We start from the raw sequence: 16,187 nt of genomic DNA, 5'->3' as shown, positions 1-16,187 counted from the left end.
TCCGTCTCGGCACTGTTATGATGTAGTGGCGGCAGTGTATTAAATGGGAAGGACAGTTTTTGGCTCTTCCCTGATGGAGTGGCTGAAATAATTACGGCTGTGGTATTTTCAGAGGTATATCACACGCGTTGCTTCTTGCCAATGCTTTAATCGCCGAGGAAGACGACACCGAAAGCAACCTTGCGACGCAATACAGTCTGGGAAGCAGGGAGACTTTCACGCTTCTTACTCAACTACATTTTCTTACATTAATAGCCATTCATGTGTTATTGATGTAAAATATATTGATAAAAATGTAATGGAATCCAAAATTCATCATAAATGATATTGTTCGAATCTCGTTTCAAGTGTGCACGAAACCTACACATGAAAAGGGGCTGTTTCACGTGACTGTACACCCCACCACACCCCACCGCCACTCCCTTCCTTCCTTCCTTCAGTCGGACTCGTTCCTTTAGCTTGGGGAGCAATACGGCACATTTTTTATAAGCAAGTGCTTTTAAAAATGTGCCGTATTACTTCCCCGTGCAGTCGACAAGCATTAATATAAACCGCCTCCTCCTCCTCCTTAGTTCTCAGCCAGTTTAGAGGATGGGTGTAGTTCTGGCATTTCCGCCTGTCTGGTTCTCTGCGGCGTGACGATATTTAAACCTTTTTTGTGTGTTTTCCTGGTTGAGTCTATTCCTGGGGAGTACGAGATCGAGGGGTTGATTTCTTACAGTTCGGGGAAATCGGTAGTTGGCTCCCATGCGAGAGAGAGATACCTTTGTGGTTCATGTTTTGCTGTGTGTGGATGGTGATGGTGTTTGTATTGGGATTTGTTTCTGTTGGTGTCTCTATTATAGTGTGTTAGCTTGTTTTGATGGTGATGCTGTTTGTTTTCTGATGCGTTTGTTTCTCTAGGTCCCTTCACGTGTTGTTGTCTTTTGTTATACATTTGTGATGCTCTTGGTGCCAGCGTGGTTCTTCTTTTCGTTTTTGTAGTGCTTGTGCTTCTCTATTTTGGTAATTTTGTGTTGCTGTCGATATATTATTACAATGATATACTGCTGGTGATGTATTTTGGTATTTTGATTGGACTTACTACCTGTGAAGTGTGATAATTTCTTATTGTTAATGTGCTGGAATTGTTGTCCTTTTATTGGGTCGTGAGTATAGTATGGCATTTCTTTGTTGCTGTTGATGTATTTTGCTTTTAATCTGGCGATGTCTTTTGATGAGGTTCTGACTCTGGTGTTTGTTTTTATGAATGGCACTGGTGATGTGATGTCCTGTGTGTGATACATGTTGAGGTGTATTTTGAGGATGATGAGAGCTAGTATCTTAGGAATATGTGTTGATGATGATGATGATGATGATGATGATGGCGCCTTGTTGTTGTTGTTGATGTAGACTGACTATAATGGTGACAGGTACTTATGTGCTGTTGTTTTTGTTGAAGATAATGAAGTTTTGGTTTGTAATGTGTGTGTGTGTGTGTGTGTGTGTGTGTGTGTGTGTGTGTGTGTGTGTGTGTGTGTGTGTGTGTGTGCTCGACCTCTGTAGTGAAACCTGACGATGTTTCTTGATATTATCAGTATGAAACTTATCTCATTGGTGTCGATAGTTGTGCTTCTTTGTTTTGTATACTACTGTAGATGCCTTCTGATAGTGAGTGCACCGTAAGAGGTAATGGGAGACGTGAAAGCTGTATTTGGCGGAGGATTGACGAGTAGAAACAGCTGTAGTTATGTTACGGTGTCGATGATGGTTATGTTTATGTTGAATTGTGGATGTCTTTTGTTATTAATGGTATCTAAGGGTTAATCATAGGATGCAGGAAAGCTGAAGAAGGTGAAGGATTAGATGAAGAAAATTGGAAGACGGGAAAGTAGCGGGAGTGAGGGAAAGGTGGAGGAGTAGGGAGAGGTGAAGGTGAACCAGTGGAGAGAAGGAGGAGGGGGAGGTGGAGGAGGAAGGGAGAGTGAATGGGAGAGCAATAGTGAAGGAGGGTGTGTGGGTAAACGGAGAAAAAGAGTGGGTACAAAAGGGAGAGAGAGAGATGAGAGGGGAAAGGAAAGGGAGAAGTGAGGAGGCATTCAGTGGTTGGAGAAGGGGAAGGAAGGAGGAAGGGAGAGAAGTTGGGGTGAGAGTGAAGGAAAGAAGTGAAGGCAGAGGTGAGTTTGAAAGGACAGGTTTGGAGGGAAGGGAGGACGAGGGAAGGGGTATCAGGAGGGGGAGAGAGAGAAGTAAGGAGGCAGGAGGAGAGGAGGATAGTGAGGGGGAAAGAACAAGACTGGAGGTAAGGGTTTGAGAAGAGGGAGGAGGGAGAAGGATGCGAAGGGGTGAGGGAGAGGGAGGAAAGGAGGCAGGGAGAGGAGGGAGAAGCGCTCAGGTATGCCAGGTTAGGCACGGGTACTTGGAGGTATGCACACTCACACTACTCTCTCTCTCTCTCTCTCTCTCTCTCTCTCTCTCTCTCTCACACACACACACACACACACACACACACACACACACACACACACACACACACACACACACACACACACACACACACACACACACACACACACACACACACACACACACACACACACACACACACACACACACACACACACACACACACACACACACACACACACACTTCACCTTTCTCACTTGCGTCTCTACTCTCACTCCCACATGTGCTCTTCCTCTCTCATTCTCTCACTCACCTGGCCTTCTCTAACTCCTTCACATTTGCCTGTCTTCTCGTTCCTTCTCACCAGCCTCTTCCCCCTTGCACACATCTCTCCTTCCACAGCGCTGTAGGCTATTCTCCTCCCACACTTCTTCCCCTCCGTAATCCCCCCACCTTCCCCACCACCTCTCTTCCACACCATCCTTACCACATCTGGCCCCTCCTCCTTCTTGCCGCCTCCCACTCGCACTTCTCCACACATCTCCTTTCTTCCACAACTCCCTCATCCACACTTTCCGTCTTCCACACTTACCACCTCCTCTTAACCACGTGGGCATAACTCTTCACAATTCCTCCTTAACTCCTTCAACGCATCAAACATCCTTCGTTCCATCCATCCCTTCTCCCTCCACACCTGCTTCTCTCCACATCTAGTTCCTCCTCGAATCACACACGTTTCCTTTCGTACACAAGTTCCCCCTTCTTCCACACCTGCTTTTCCACACCTGTTTGCCTCCACACTACCATCTCTCCCCTGCCTCCCTCCACACCTGCCTTGCTCCCCTACAACTGGTGTAAGCTTCTGAGAACCCCTCTGCATCACTTAACACTTCCTGGTGAAAAAGGTGATAGGTGGGGACGATGACCTTGAGAGAGAGAGAGAGAGAGAGAGAGAGAGAGAGAGAAAAAAAATGAAGAGTAATAAAAGAAGGAGGGAAAGAAGGAAAAATGAGGAGGAAGGAAAGAAGATTGATATAAAATGAAGGAAAGAAGGAAAGGTAGAAAGAAAGGGAACGAAAGAAGAAAGGAGGGAAATAGTATAAATACAGAGGAGAAATAGGAGAAAGAAGTTGGGATGGAGATAGAGGTGAGTGGAAAGGAAAAACGAAAAGAGAGAACACAGAAAAATGACTCATAATAACTAATCCAAAATGAAGAATTTATTAGTGAGAGTATTTTCATTTACTGTAGAATTGGAGCCGAGATTCTAAGGATCAGAGTATTTGTGAATGATTTTGTGGTACGCTGTTTCATATTTTCCCTAGTCTTGTACTTTCACATTACTTTTTCTTTTTCTTTTTTGTCGTACCCTTTCTTTTTTGGGTATCGGGTTTGATAAGATGATGATGGTAGTGGTGATGATGATGATGATGATGATGACGATTATGATGGTAATGATGATTTTGAATGTGGAAGTAGTTTGCAGCAGGTATGCTTGTTAAACAAAGATTTTACGTGGGATGACATCATTGTTGTTATTATTAGTGGTGTTATTATGGCATTGTTGGTTACTGTATCAGTTGTGTTTGTTGCTGGTTGTGCTTGTGGGGTTACTTTTGTTGTTGTTAGTATTTTTAGTAAATTACTATTACCGTATATTTTTATAATAATATTAGTAAAGATCGTGATGGTAATGAGAAAAAAAAATTATTATTATTATTATCATTTATTCATGACTGGAACGGAAGGGTGGTAGCAGATGTGGATTAGTGGGAAAGTAGGACATGTGGAGGAAGAGGAAGGGGGAGGGGTGGAGGAGTGGAGGTACCGGAGGGAGAGACGAGGGCGTGGAGGAAGAAGGATTGTTGAGGCAGAAGTGGCGGGTGGAGTGGAGGATGAAGAGGACGAGGAGCGTGGGTTAAGGTGGAGAACTGAAAGAGGGAAGATAAATGAGGAGGGGAGAGGAGGACATGAGTGAGAGGGAGGAGGCAGAGGAGTGAGAGAGGGAGAATTTAAGGAAAGCTGGAGAGGAGTATGAAGAGCAGGAGGGTGTGGTGATGGCATGGAACAGTAGGAGGAGGAGGAGGAGGAAGAACGAATGTGGAGAGAGAGAGAGAGAGAGAGAGAGGGGGGGGGAAGAAGATAAAAAGCAGGAGGAGGAGACGGATGGAGAGAAGGGAGGGATTGAGGAGGGAGAGGGTGAGGATGGAGAAAAGGATGAGGAGGGAGGTAGCGGAGACACGGTGGGTGAGTGGGAGCAGCAGCACCTCCCTGACATCACCTCCCACTCCCTCCCTCTCTCTCTTTGTCTCACAGGCGCTGGGGGCGTGGTGCTCTAGGGCTGTTTGTCTATAGCTCTTCTCTCTCTTTTCTTCCCTCTTTCTTCCTGCTTTCTTCACCCCCGTCCTGCTTCCTTCTCGTCTCTCTTCCTTTTCCCTTTCTTCCCTCCCTTCTTTCTTCCATCCCTTTCTTCATGTACTTTATACTCCCTTTTCATTTACTTCCCTGCCTTCCGCTTCCATTTCCTCCTCCTTTTCCTTTACTTTCCTCCCTCCTTCCTTTCCTCTTTACTCTTCTTCCCTTTTCTCCTCTTCTCCTTTCCTAACCTTTCCTTCCTTACCTCTTGGTTTCCAACTCCCCTTCTCTCCCGCTTTCATCTCCCTCCTCCATCACTCCTCATCCACTTTTTCTCCATACCCCTCTTGATCTGAAGGCGGATCTTTAGTTCCCCCTTCACCATTCCTCCCATTTTCACCGTCTTCTCTCTTATTCTAATAATTGTACTCGTTCTTCTTCCTCTCCTCGTCTTCTTCTTCTCCTCCTCCTCATGTTTTCCGCTAAGGGCCTCTCTGCTTCACCTTCCATCATCTTTCCACTCCTCCATCCCTCCTTCTTCATCATCAGTTCCTCACCCCTTTTCTTTCCATCTACAAGCTTATTCCCAACCTCTTCCAGCCCTCTGTCCATCCATATCCCTCTTCGCTTATCTTTTGTTACATATTCTCTTCTGTCTCCTACCGCCTTTTTATATCATCTTTTCTTGTTAGCGTATCTTTCTTTTGTCTTCTCTCTCCCTCCTCCTCTTTTTTCTCTGATCTCCTTTTCTCTCTCTTCCTGCTCCGTAATCTCTCTCTCCCCTTTATCCTCCCATTTTTTTTTTTCTCCCTCTCAATTATTTCTCCTCCTAATAATAATCTCAACCCGTTCCCCCCCATGTCCCCCCCTCTCTCTCTCTCTCTCTCTCTCTCTCTCTCTCTTTCTCTTTCTCTCTCTCTCTCTCTCTCTTTCTCTTTCTCTCTCTCTTTTGATCTCGCCTTTCTCTGTGATTGTTTCCTGCCTCTCTTGTGTAATTGATGGCCGTCTGTGCGTGTTGTCGTTGTTGTTGTTGTTTTGATCTTATTGTCTTCTGTTTTTCTTGGGTGTTTTGTTGTTCTTGTTTTCCTTGAATTTTGTTAATGATTTTGTGTTTAAAATGTTCTAGTCTTGTTAATTTCGTTGTGTTAATTTTGACTGTAGTGTTTATCGTCGCGTTGTTTGCCCCTCCTTTTTTTTTTTTTTTTTTTTGTCTGCTGTATTTATTGTTGACTGTTGCTGTTGTTGTTGTTTTTGGTAAATATTGAGTGGTGGTTTGTAGTTAATTCGATATCTTCGATCTTATTCAGTTTAGAGGAGACTTCTTGTAGTGAGGGAAATGATGACGATTCCCCCTGAATATTGCAGTTCGGGAGTAATCAGTATATAATGTAGTGTGTCATGGTCGTGAAGGGTCGTGTGTGAGTTGCAGCTGAGTAAATATGTCAGTGTGAAGAAGGGGAGGAGGAAGGGGAGGGATGTGCGAGTGTTATTTACTCTTCCTGAGGCTACTGACAGTTCTCTCTCTTTTGGGTGTCAGTGCGGTGTCTGGCGTAACTCGTGTTCTGGTTGCATTTTAATCGTTATTCTGTCCTTTTGTATCTTTGAGGTTTGTGGTTTTCGGTTAGTTTTGTTACTGATATTGTTTTGTTTTAGTTTTGATGATTAGTTGCGTCAGTGTCTGTCTTCAGAATTATGATGTATTTAAATCTTACGTCGTTGTGAGGATTTTTTTTTTTCGCACTGTTACTCATATATTTCCCTTGTTTGGCTTGATTGATATATAGTGAGTGCCGGTTACCTCATGTTTTGTCAATCGTGCGCCCCTCTTACGTTTTCCCCTCTTCCACTTTCAGATCTCGGACATCATGGTGGGGCAGGCAGAGAACTTGACAGCCAAGGAAGCTCTCCTCCGCTGGGCCCGAAACACTACCCACAAGTACCCCGGTGTCGACGTCAAGAACTTCACTACCTCTTGGCGGGACGGTCTCGCCTTCGTTGCCATCATCCACAGGAACAGGTAGGTGTATAGATAGGGTGGGCTTTGTGAGAGGCTCCTCAGTATGTCTCTTGATGGGAGAGGGATGACATCATTTTCCCATCTTCCTGACGCTTTCTCCCTCATTGTATTATGGTGAGACGGCGTGTTTATATTTGCTCCGGTTCTCTTATGTTTATGTCTCCTCCTTTCCCCTCCTAAGGATTTCTCACCCGTTTTCGTTGCGTCTTCTGTTTCCTGTGCCTCTTGTTTCCTTACTTTTGTCTGTCCTTAATATTTGAATGTTAAACGAGAGGGGGAAATTATTAGTGTTACCTGTTTTTGTAACCGCGTCCCTTCTCGGAGTCTCACCATTTTCTTTGCGTCTGTGGTTACGTTTTCTGTGCCTGCTGTTTATCTGTTTACTTCGACTGTTCTTAATGTTTGAAAGGCGTGTTATTCTAGGGAACTGTTTATTTTTGTCTTATATCTTTGCACCCCTCCATCCTTACTCCTTCAACATTTTCTTCAGCGTCTTTTCTATGTTCTGTGTCAGTTGTTTCCCCTCGTAATAACAGCGAAACACGTATTTATGCTCTTTATTTTTGTACCCGCTAGCTCACCCATTTCGCATTAAAAATAACGCCGTTTTCTTTTTTTTTCTTCTTCTTTTACCTTAGTTTCATCATGTTTACCGCCATTCATTCTGTGTTTATTTATATAAACTTTCATTTAACATTTTCCTGTGGTTCTTCTTTCTCAACTTCAGTAAGGTTGCAGAGAGAGAGAGAATGGAGAGACTTGAATGACGTTAGGATGGGTGGACGAGCGAGAAGTGAGTGGGGAATGTTTGATTAAGAGAGTTGTATGAAAAAACCAAGCAGCCGAGAATTAAAAAAAAAAAAAAATGGACTTACAAGTCACCTTCAGGATCCAGACGTTGGGAATGTTTACTCTTGAATGATGGTGAGTGGCAGTTGCGTGAGTGAATTTAATGTATGAGAGAGAGAGAGAGAGAGAGAGAGAGAGAGAAACGCTGAGTCAGGTGGATACAGGTGTGTTTGTGCGACTCATATGTTCCCGTATTTTGGTTGTGGCGTCAAGAGGTGCCAAGTGACGTCATTCCTTACCTCATCTACGCTTCTGTCCACCACATGACGAGGCGTGGTGAGAGGAATGTGGTGCGGTGTGGTTTGGTCTGGTGTGGTGTGGTATGGCGGTAGAGGGGGGTATTGTGAGGTATGCTGTGGTGTGATAGTAGAGGAGGAGTTGTGAGGTGTGGAGTGGTGTGTGGTTTGGTGTGATGTCTAGTGTGGTGTGATGGTAGGGGATTTGTGGAGTGTGGCGTTGTATGGTGGTAAGGGATATTGCGAAGTGTGGTGTGGTGTGGTGTGGTGAGAAGCTCCTGTACTGTAACTTAATGTATCGAGGGTGTGATGCGGCGCAAGGGGTGTGATGAGGGTGTGTCTTTGTTGTGAGGGGTGTATTGTTGTCAGCTGTATTGCAGTGGTGATGTGAAATAGTGGTATATACAGTGAGGTGCGGTTGAAGAGTTAGGGTGAGAGTGATAAGAAGTACATAGAAGAATAACAGACAATATTTAGTATTGAAGTTGATAGGAGAATGAGGAGTGAAAGACCACGAATGAGGAGGAGAGATGAAGTGGAGGGAGGAGAGGGAGACAGAAGTGGAGGGATGAAGTGGAGGGCGACTTGAATTGGCAGGAAGGAATGAAGATGAGATGGTTGATGATAGAGGAGCTGGGATCCATTGTTGCAGTGGCCACCCTAGATGAACTCTGGGATTAGAGAGAGAGAGAGAGAGAGAGAGAGAGAGAGAGAGAGAGAGAGAGATTTTGGCGAGGTGGAGACTCGGGAGGTGAAAAAAGTGATAAGGAAAGGTGATTTAAGACGTGCGTATTTAAATCTTAAGTGACAGAGATGAAAAGGTGATAGATGTGAGCTGGTGAGTGAGGTAGGACGGTGGTGTAGGGTGGCTGAGAGAGAGGGAGAGAGAGAGCATGAGAATAAAGTGAAATAATGTTGGAAACGAGTATAACATGAAAGAACTAACGAAGGCGAAGAAAGATAATGAAAAAAGGAATAAAACCACAGTAAGATAAGAAAACAAAACTTAAGATAACAGAGCAAGTGACTGGTGAATATGGCTGGGTGTTTTGATAGCGGTAATCGAGATGGGTGGAACTGCATGTCTGATACTCTTGCCAGTGGAGAAGTTTGTTTTGGCCAGCAGTTAGATCGGGAGGTTAGAAGAGGCTTATTCTGGAGAGTGATGTGTAGCAGTTGGTGGGTGAATGCTTAGTGGTTGCCTAGGGAGACTGTGTGTGTGTGTGTGTGTGTGTGTGTGTGTGTGTGTGTGTGAGAGAGAGAGAGAGAGAGAGAGAGAGAGAGAGAGAGAGAGAGAGGCATTGTTCGAGTGGATATGTTGGAAAGTGGATCATCAATCATATGGACCTCTTTTTCCACCTAGGGATGGGGTGAGGTAGGGTCCAGAGAGCAAGAAAAAAAATAAATAAATAAAAGGAGAAACTTAACCAGAAATCTGACAACTTCAGTGGAAAATGCAGAAAAGTGGCCTTCTGTGTGTGTTGTAAGTAGCAGTTGGTAAAGTGTTCAGTAGGTTCTTAGTTGATGTGTTGGGGAGAGTGTGTTGAGTCGTTGTCAGCATATAAACAGTGTAAAATGTAAGGCGAAAAAAAAAAAATATATTGTATTCTCTTGTGTGATAGGAAACATGGTGGAGTGTGTGGAGTGATTGCTTAGCTGATGTGTGTTTGAGTGTGTGTTTGTTTGTTCGTGTGCTGAGTAGGTAGAAGTGTTGTGTACCAATAAAGGTTGAAATAAAAGGTGTAGATTAATGCTGTATACGCGTGTGTGATAGGTAACGGGTGTGGAGGTGTATTGAGTGATTGCTTAGCTGGCTTGTGTGTCGTAGTGTGTGTATTTAGTGTTAATGATTTGTTGTCTGAATGTAAAATGTTGAAAAATGGAAGTTGAAGAGTAATTGGTGGTTTTTTGCATGTAAGAGGTGACGTGAGTTGATTGTATTGAGCGATTGTTTAGTTGGTCTGTGTTTGGGAGATGGTGTAAGTGTTCGTGTACTGAGTGGCGAGGAAGTGTTGGTAGGATGTAAATGTTGGCAGTGTGTGATATGTAACGGCTGGTGAAGTGTGTGTGTGTGTGTGTGTGTGTGTGTGTGTGTGTGTGTGTGTGTGTGTGTGTGTGTGTGAGAGTGTGCTTAACTGACATATTTAAGATGATGTGTGGTGATGGTGAGTTGTTTTCGTGTGGTGAGTGATCGGGAATTATATGAGCGTTGGTGCTGGGAAGAAAGAAGAACAAATGATACCTTTTTACACTCACAGTCAAAAGTCCTACTCCTATCCAACGAAAGTATCCAGGTTCGAAACTGCTAAGGTCGTTAGCTCTTCATTATCCGGAAAGGAAAATGTGATCTCCGAGCTCAGTTTGTGTTTGTTGTGTTAATGGATATGAGTAGAAAGAACTTCAGACAGTGAGTGTATTTTCATTTTTTTATTATTCTATTTTAACGTCTTCTAAGTCATCCCTTTTATTTCTTTCATGAACAGAGTCATGTGTACCGGTCATTTACTTTCTTCCTTTCATCCTATGCTTCTCGTTTTTCAGTACAAATTCTAACTCACTAATAACTAATTGTGCTCACACTGCATTACAGCCCCACACCACGACAAACTAACCTCCCTGACCCCATTCTCACAACACAACCATAACTTTCAACATAACCTGAACAAACATGGCTGGGAGGGACTGAGGGGGCTGTTATTCCTTCAGGCCACTGGGATCTTGTCCACGTGAGCCTGGAGCAACAACAAAAACAAAAACAACAAAGCCACATCATTGCAGCAACATCATTATCACTTATCAACGAAATCAGTTCATTCCATCTTCTCCCACTGTTGAATTATCTTCCAGTATTCATTTGTTAGTTCTTCTTATCTTTTATTTTCTGTCCCTTGCCTTCATCTTAGGAACCTGTGTTTACTGTCAGCATGGAAGACGCCCCACCCCAGGTAGTCGTTTTCTATGTCCTTGTCTGGAGGAGTGTCTTAATAATGTTTGTCAGCTTCGGGAAAACACGTTATATCTTCGTGTTTGGTGTTTTTTTTTTTTTCCCCTGTCCTTGTTCACTCCATTACTGTTTTGTGTTTTATGTTTTATTATTTTTGTTTTCAATTATTTTTTTTTTTAGCATTAATTACGTAGAGGCTTTTAGCATGGTACTTAACTCTGTCAATACGATGATGGATTTTCTTCTTGCTGTTACCAGGCGATATTATTTAGAAGACCGGCCTAGTAGTGAAGGGAGTAATGAAGGTTACGTCTAATCTCATCATTTTGAAAAATGGCACTTAAGATGAATAAAATTGTCAGGAGATAGCCAGAAGAGAATGAGGAAAAAAATGTTCGAGCAAGGGATAGTATCTTCACCGCGGGGACGTCTTTCTTATTTTCTTTATGCTGTGTCCAGACAATTTTATTCTAGTTATGGGAGACTTCAGACTGGTGAGGTTAGATGCAGCCTTCACCTCTAGAGATGCTAAGTTGAAGAAAGTAGTCTGGTAGTAGTGTGGTCAAAATAGAAGATGTCATCGTATTGAAGGGGTTAAGAGACGTGTAGACGCTCTAGTTTATGCTTTTAATATAGATATTATTGCACTTCGACATACAAGCGGCACACAGATTGAATACGGATTGATCTGTGAGAACGCTTTGTTGGTGAACAAAGCCACGTGGGTCTCCTGTTTAAAGAGTCAGAGGTCATTATTAAAATGGTTGCCAAAATTGCAATTTATTATCTTAGGTTTATCAGTTGATTACGTTTAGTATCTGTATTAGATGTGAAATCGGTGAACGCTAAAAATAAGTCATGTATGTCATTTTAAGTGGATAAGCGCGTATTATTCAGAAAGGCAAGTATGTTCCTGACAGAGGCAGATGCCATATTTTTCCTAATTTTCAAACCACAAAAATTTATTATTTATAGTATTTTTGTGGGCACGAGGATAAGGATAATGTATCTGACCCTTCAGTCCTAGAGGCGCATCCTAAGCTGATGACAAACATCATGGGATTTTTTATATATATATATATATATATATATATATATCACGTCGTGATTAGACATTGTGATTATTAAAAATTAATCATGGCCCCGTACTGAAGGGTTAAGGTAGCTTAGGAAGGACCTCATGTACACAAATTGGCTAAAGATGAGAGACCATTCGTTTTCATAATACTAAAACCAGGCAGAACCTCCTGTACTTGGAGACTACAGTTCTCCGATCAGGAGACCCACAGTGGCGTTTGTTTGACCGCCCACCTGCGTCACGTGTTGTCTTCCTCCCCAGCGAAACCATCCTAAGTCGAAGTGGTGTCCGGGTGGATCGAGAGGAGGCCAGGGTGCCCCAGTTGGGTCTGGTTGGGGGCCATGTACCCGTGCCGTAAGTCCTATCCCGTACCCTCACAATCCCCTACCCTTACCTCACACACCCAGCCCTTACCCCTTATCCAATTCCAGCCCTTATCCAAAACCTAAACAGTCTTAATTCCTTCAGCCTTTACCCCTTGTTCCCCTCCATCCGGCCTTCACCCTTCCAGCCCTAATCTACCCAGCCCATACCCTTTGTCGTCACCGGAGGTCCTTACCTTTCCTCTGCTTCTAGTCATTACCTCGTTCCAGCCCTTCCCCAGTCTCAACCCTTACCCAGTTCCTATCCCAGCCCTGGACCCATACCTTTCGAGTCCATGTCGCTTTGGTTTTTACCCACTACCCACATCCCTTACCCATTGACCTTGCTAGCCATCGCTTCTCCCGTCCTTACACCTCAAAACCCTTCAGCCATTACCATCATCCTTGGTCATATCAAGCTCTCATCCTACCCTCATTTACAGCCTCTCACTCACTCACTCACTCATACCCATACTTTCACCCTTACCCTTAGCCATATCCTCACCCGCATTCCCACCCTTACCCTCCCAACCTTCTCCCCTACCTTCCCAGCCCTTACCTTTGTCCAGCCCTTGTTCTTGCTTGTGCCTGGAATGACCTTACCCCCCCGCACGAAATAAAGGCTCCCCGGCATTGTCTGTGAACTGCACCCTTTGTGGCTTCTAAGGGCAGTACCAGGGTCTAGTGTGGGTGTGGGTGTGGGTAGAAGTATTTTTTGGGGTGTGAATAGAGTGTGTAGTTTTGGGTTGTGGGTACTTCGGGCGTGTGGGTGTGGGTAGTGTAGTGTAAGGTGTGGGTAGAGGGGATGTGGATGTGGAGGGTGTGACGTGTGGGTGTGAGTAGAGGTGTAGTTTTGTCGTGCTGGTAGTTTGGGTGTGGGTAAAGACAGGGCTTTGGGTTTCTTAGGGCAGCACCAGGGTCAAGTGTGGGTATGGGTGTGGGTAGAGGGTGTTGTTCATGAGTGTAGGCGGATAAGGTGTGTGGGTGTGGATAGAGGTGTAGTTTGTGTGTGCTGGCAGTATGAGCGTGGGCATAGAGGTTTGGTGTCTGTGTTGTGGGTTGAGGTGTAGTAGGGGTGTGTGGGTGTGGGTAGAGGAATGTAGTTTGTGGCTGTCGGTGGGAAGTGTTGTTAGGGAGTGTGATTGTGGGTAGAGGGTGTGATGTGGACGTTTTGGTCTGTGTATGTTGCGGGGGTGTGGATGAAGAGAATGAATGCGGTGTGATTGTATTAAGCATGGGTAGTGTAAGATTTAGAGAAAGAGGATAATGTGTAGGTGGGAGGGTATGAGTTGGTGTGGCCGTGTTTGTAGTCTGGGTAACGGGTGTATTATGAACTGTAGGTAATGTAGGTAGACAGAAGAGGGTGTAGTGTTGGGCTAGAGGTACTTGGGTTATATATATAGGGTTTTGGGTATTTTAATATATAGACTTCAGTGATGTAATTATACCTGGGTGTAATTTATGGTCGTGATATGGTTAGTCTTTAACTCTCGTAGTAAACTATTATTTCTCATTGACATTTTAGGGCCTTTTTTCCCCCCATAATTTGCCACATTGACGTTTTTTTGGTTTGGGATGGATCTGTATCGTTTTCTGATCTTATGGACTTAAAGGGAGATGGGTTGCATAGTGTCATTGGGGATTTACATTTCTAACTGGCAGACTCTGCGGAAATTACAGAAAGAGAACCTTCTTGAATTTCTTTCTGGATTACTGTGGATTTCAGTAGTCTTTTTGGAGGTTGTCTCTCTCACACTTTCACCAAAAATGGTTATAAAGTCAGCATATATCTAAATCAGTCGTCATAAAATCAGCATTAGTGCATAAATATTCTATGATATGAAGGCAGCATCTATATACTGTATGAAGGCAGCATCTATGTACTGTATAATGTAAATCAAAAGTCAGCCCGTGTAAATTCAGATAAGTCTGCATATCTAGATTCTTTAAGCTGTATATGTAAAATCGGTAATCAGTTATGAAGTCAGTTACGAAATTAGTTATTATATCTCACGGTTCTGTTGTAGTGTAGGAAGTAAGTTAGCGTGGATCATGGTTCTCAAGCTTCCCCTAAGTGATTGATGATATATATAAATTTTGTTTTTTAAGTCAGTGTAGTTACGTCAGGTATTCAACAGTCGGCATCATTCCAAAGTCTCAGTGACTGTATGAAGTTAAAGTTACGAGGCAGTTAGTATAATATCAGGCTGTTAGGTCCCCATCCGTGAAGTTATTTTTGAAGTTCGTAATGTAGTAGTTAACATGGCTCAAGTTTATCAAGTCAGCTGTGAAGTTACGTGTCTAGCCTTGCGATTCCTTTGTATTTACGAACTGAAAATTACACAAGAAAACATACGAAGCAAAATGAAACCATGAATATCTCAGGGTATAAGAACTCGACGTGATTATAACTGGTTTCCTTTTGCGAGTATCAGATATGCCGAGTTGAAGGTTGGTGCAAAAGTTGTTGGTGTTTGTTGGCGATGGTATCTGTGTGCGCTGGGGTAAATGATGTTGTGAGGCTGTTTTAGGGTTGGGTGGATAGTGCGGACTGACCTTAGTGTTCAGTTTGTGATCATGCACACCGCACTCTATTTTCTCTTAGCGCGCGCGCGCGCGTGCGCGTGTGTGTGTGTGTGTGTGTGTGTGTGTGTGTGTGTGTGTGTGTGTGTGTGTGTGTGTGTGTGTGTGTGTGCGTGCGCGCGCACACACACACACACACACACACACACACACACACACACACACACACACACGAAGATAATTGTAACGCTCATAAAATCTTACAGGGAGACACACAACACTTCCAAACACATGCGATTAACCAGTTATCACAAAATTGATGAAGGCAGTACTGTGAAATTTATAATCATTATTCCAAAGACAAGAGAAATAAAAATAAATGTATGGAAGTAAACTGGTTCGTATTGATTATATGTTTTTTTTTTAACTATCTTTCACTTTAACTCACATAATCTTGACTGAGTTTAAAGTAAGCAGGTTAAATAGTATCTCATCATATGCAATACTTTTTCATGTGTGGTTCTAAACTCCTTAAGGCCTATACAAACGCCTGACAAAATCAAACAGCTCTTGCATGTTGATTTGTGTGTGTGTGTGTGTGTATGTACAAAGCCTAGGACTGCTCTACACACCCAGTATAAAGGGACAGCAGACGACATAAAATTATAGGCCCACGCTTATTATGGCAGCTCGTTGCAATTTTAGTGTCATGTTATTGATGCGTAAACGACGATGGTGATAATACTAAAAAGGGGTTCAGTAATGTTGATAATAGTGCGCACTCGGGCACTCGACTAGCTGTAATGTGATGGATTGTCGATGTAGATAATAATAATAATAATAATAATAATAATAATAATAACGACTCTGAGTTCTGACAGTTTATTTTGCCATCAGTGCAATATAGTGTTGATATTTACACTATCATAAATACAAGTTACTCTCCTTGTGTGTGTGATGACTACCCAGCATTTCACGGGGGACTTTTCATCTCATATTTTTTCACTTTTTCGTTCTGTATTTCGTGTGAGTATGTATGTAATTCCCGGTACTTTGTAAAGTTGTCGGGCTGTAGTTTGTGGCTCTTTTGGGGCGTAAAATACCTTAAAATTTCCTTCTAACGCATTGTGAGTATTATATATACATATTTTCCAGTGGCTTTCCCTCCTCCTCCAAAGGGTTGATTTGTTTATTCTTGCTTACGTATGTTTTTCTGTGTTTTTTCTTGTGACTTTCCATGCCTTTTTTTTTTTTTTTTTTTTTTAACGGCCTTGCAGTTTTAAATTGTCACCTGAAATGACGGTGGTGGAGAGAGAGAGAGAGAGAGAGAGAGAAAAGAGAGTTTGTGTGTGTGTGTTTGTGTGTGTGTGTGTTGAAGAAGATAATTATGCCAATGGGTTTAATAGCAAGTGGTGACTGACATTTTTTTGTGTTGTT

At 43.2% G+C, this 16,187-nt stretch overlaps 1 protein-coding gene across 1 annotated transcript in view; it reads left to right on the top strand.

The window, feature by feature from the left end:
- The window catches only part of shot (dystonin-like protein short stop), a 250,965-nt gene that overhangs the window by 48,016 nt on the left and 186,762 nt on the right, over window positions 1-16,187 (top strand). Inside the window, exon 3 of the mRNA XM_080279354.1 lies at window positions 6,595-6,758. Within this exon, the coding sequence (XP_080135480.1) occupies window positions 6,595-6,758 (164 nt within the window). The remainder of the gene's footprint in view (window positions 1-6,594; window positions 6,759-16,187) is intronic.

This window comes from Coenobita brevimanus, chromosome 78, assembly GCF_032717465.1.
Source record: "Coenobita brevimanus isolate Jiangsu-jjx chromosome 78, ASM3271746v2, whole genome shotgun sequence".
Taxonomy (NCBI): domain Eukaryota; kingdom Metazoa; phylum Arthropoda; class Malacostraca; order Decapoda; family Coenobitidae; genus Coenobita; species Coenobita brevimanus.
The sequence above is the reverse complement of the archived record's forward strand: the minus strand, read 5'-3'. Positions and strand labels throughout refer to the sequence as shown.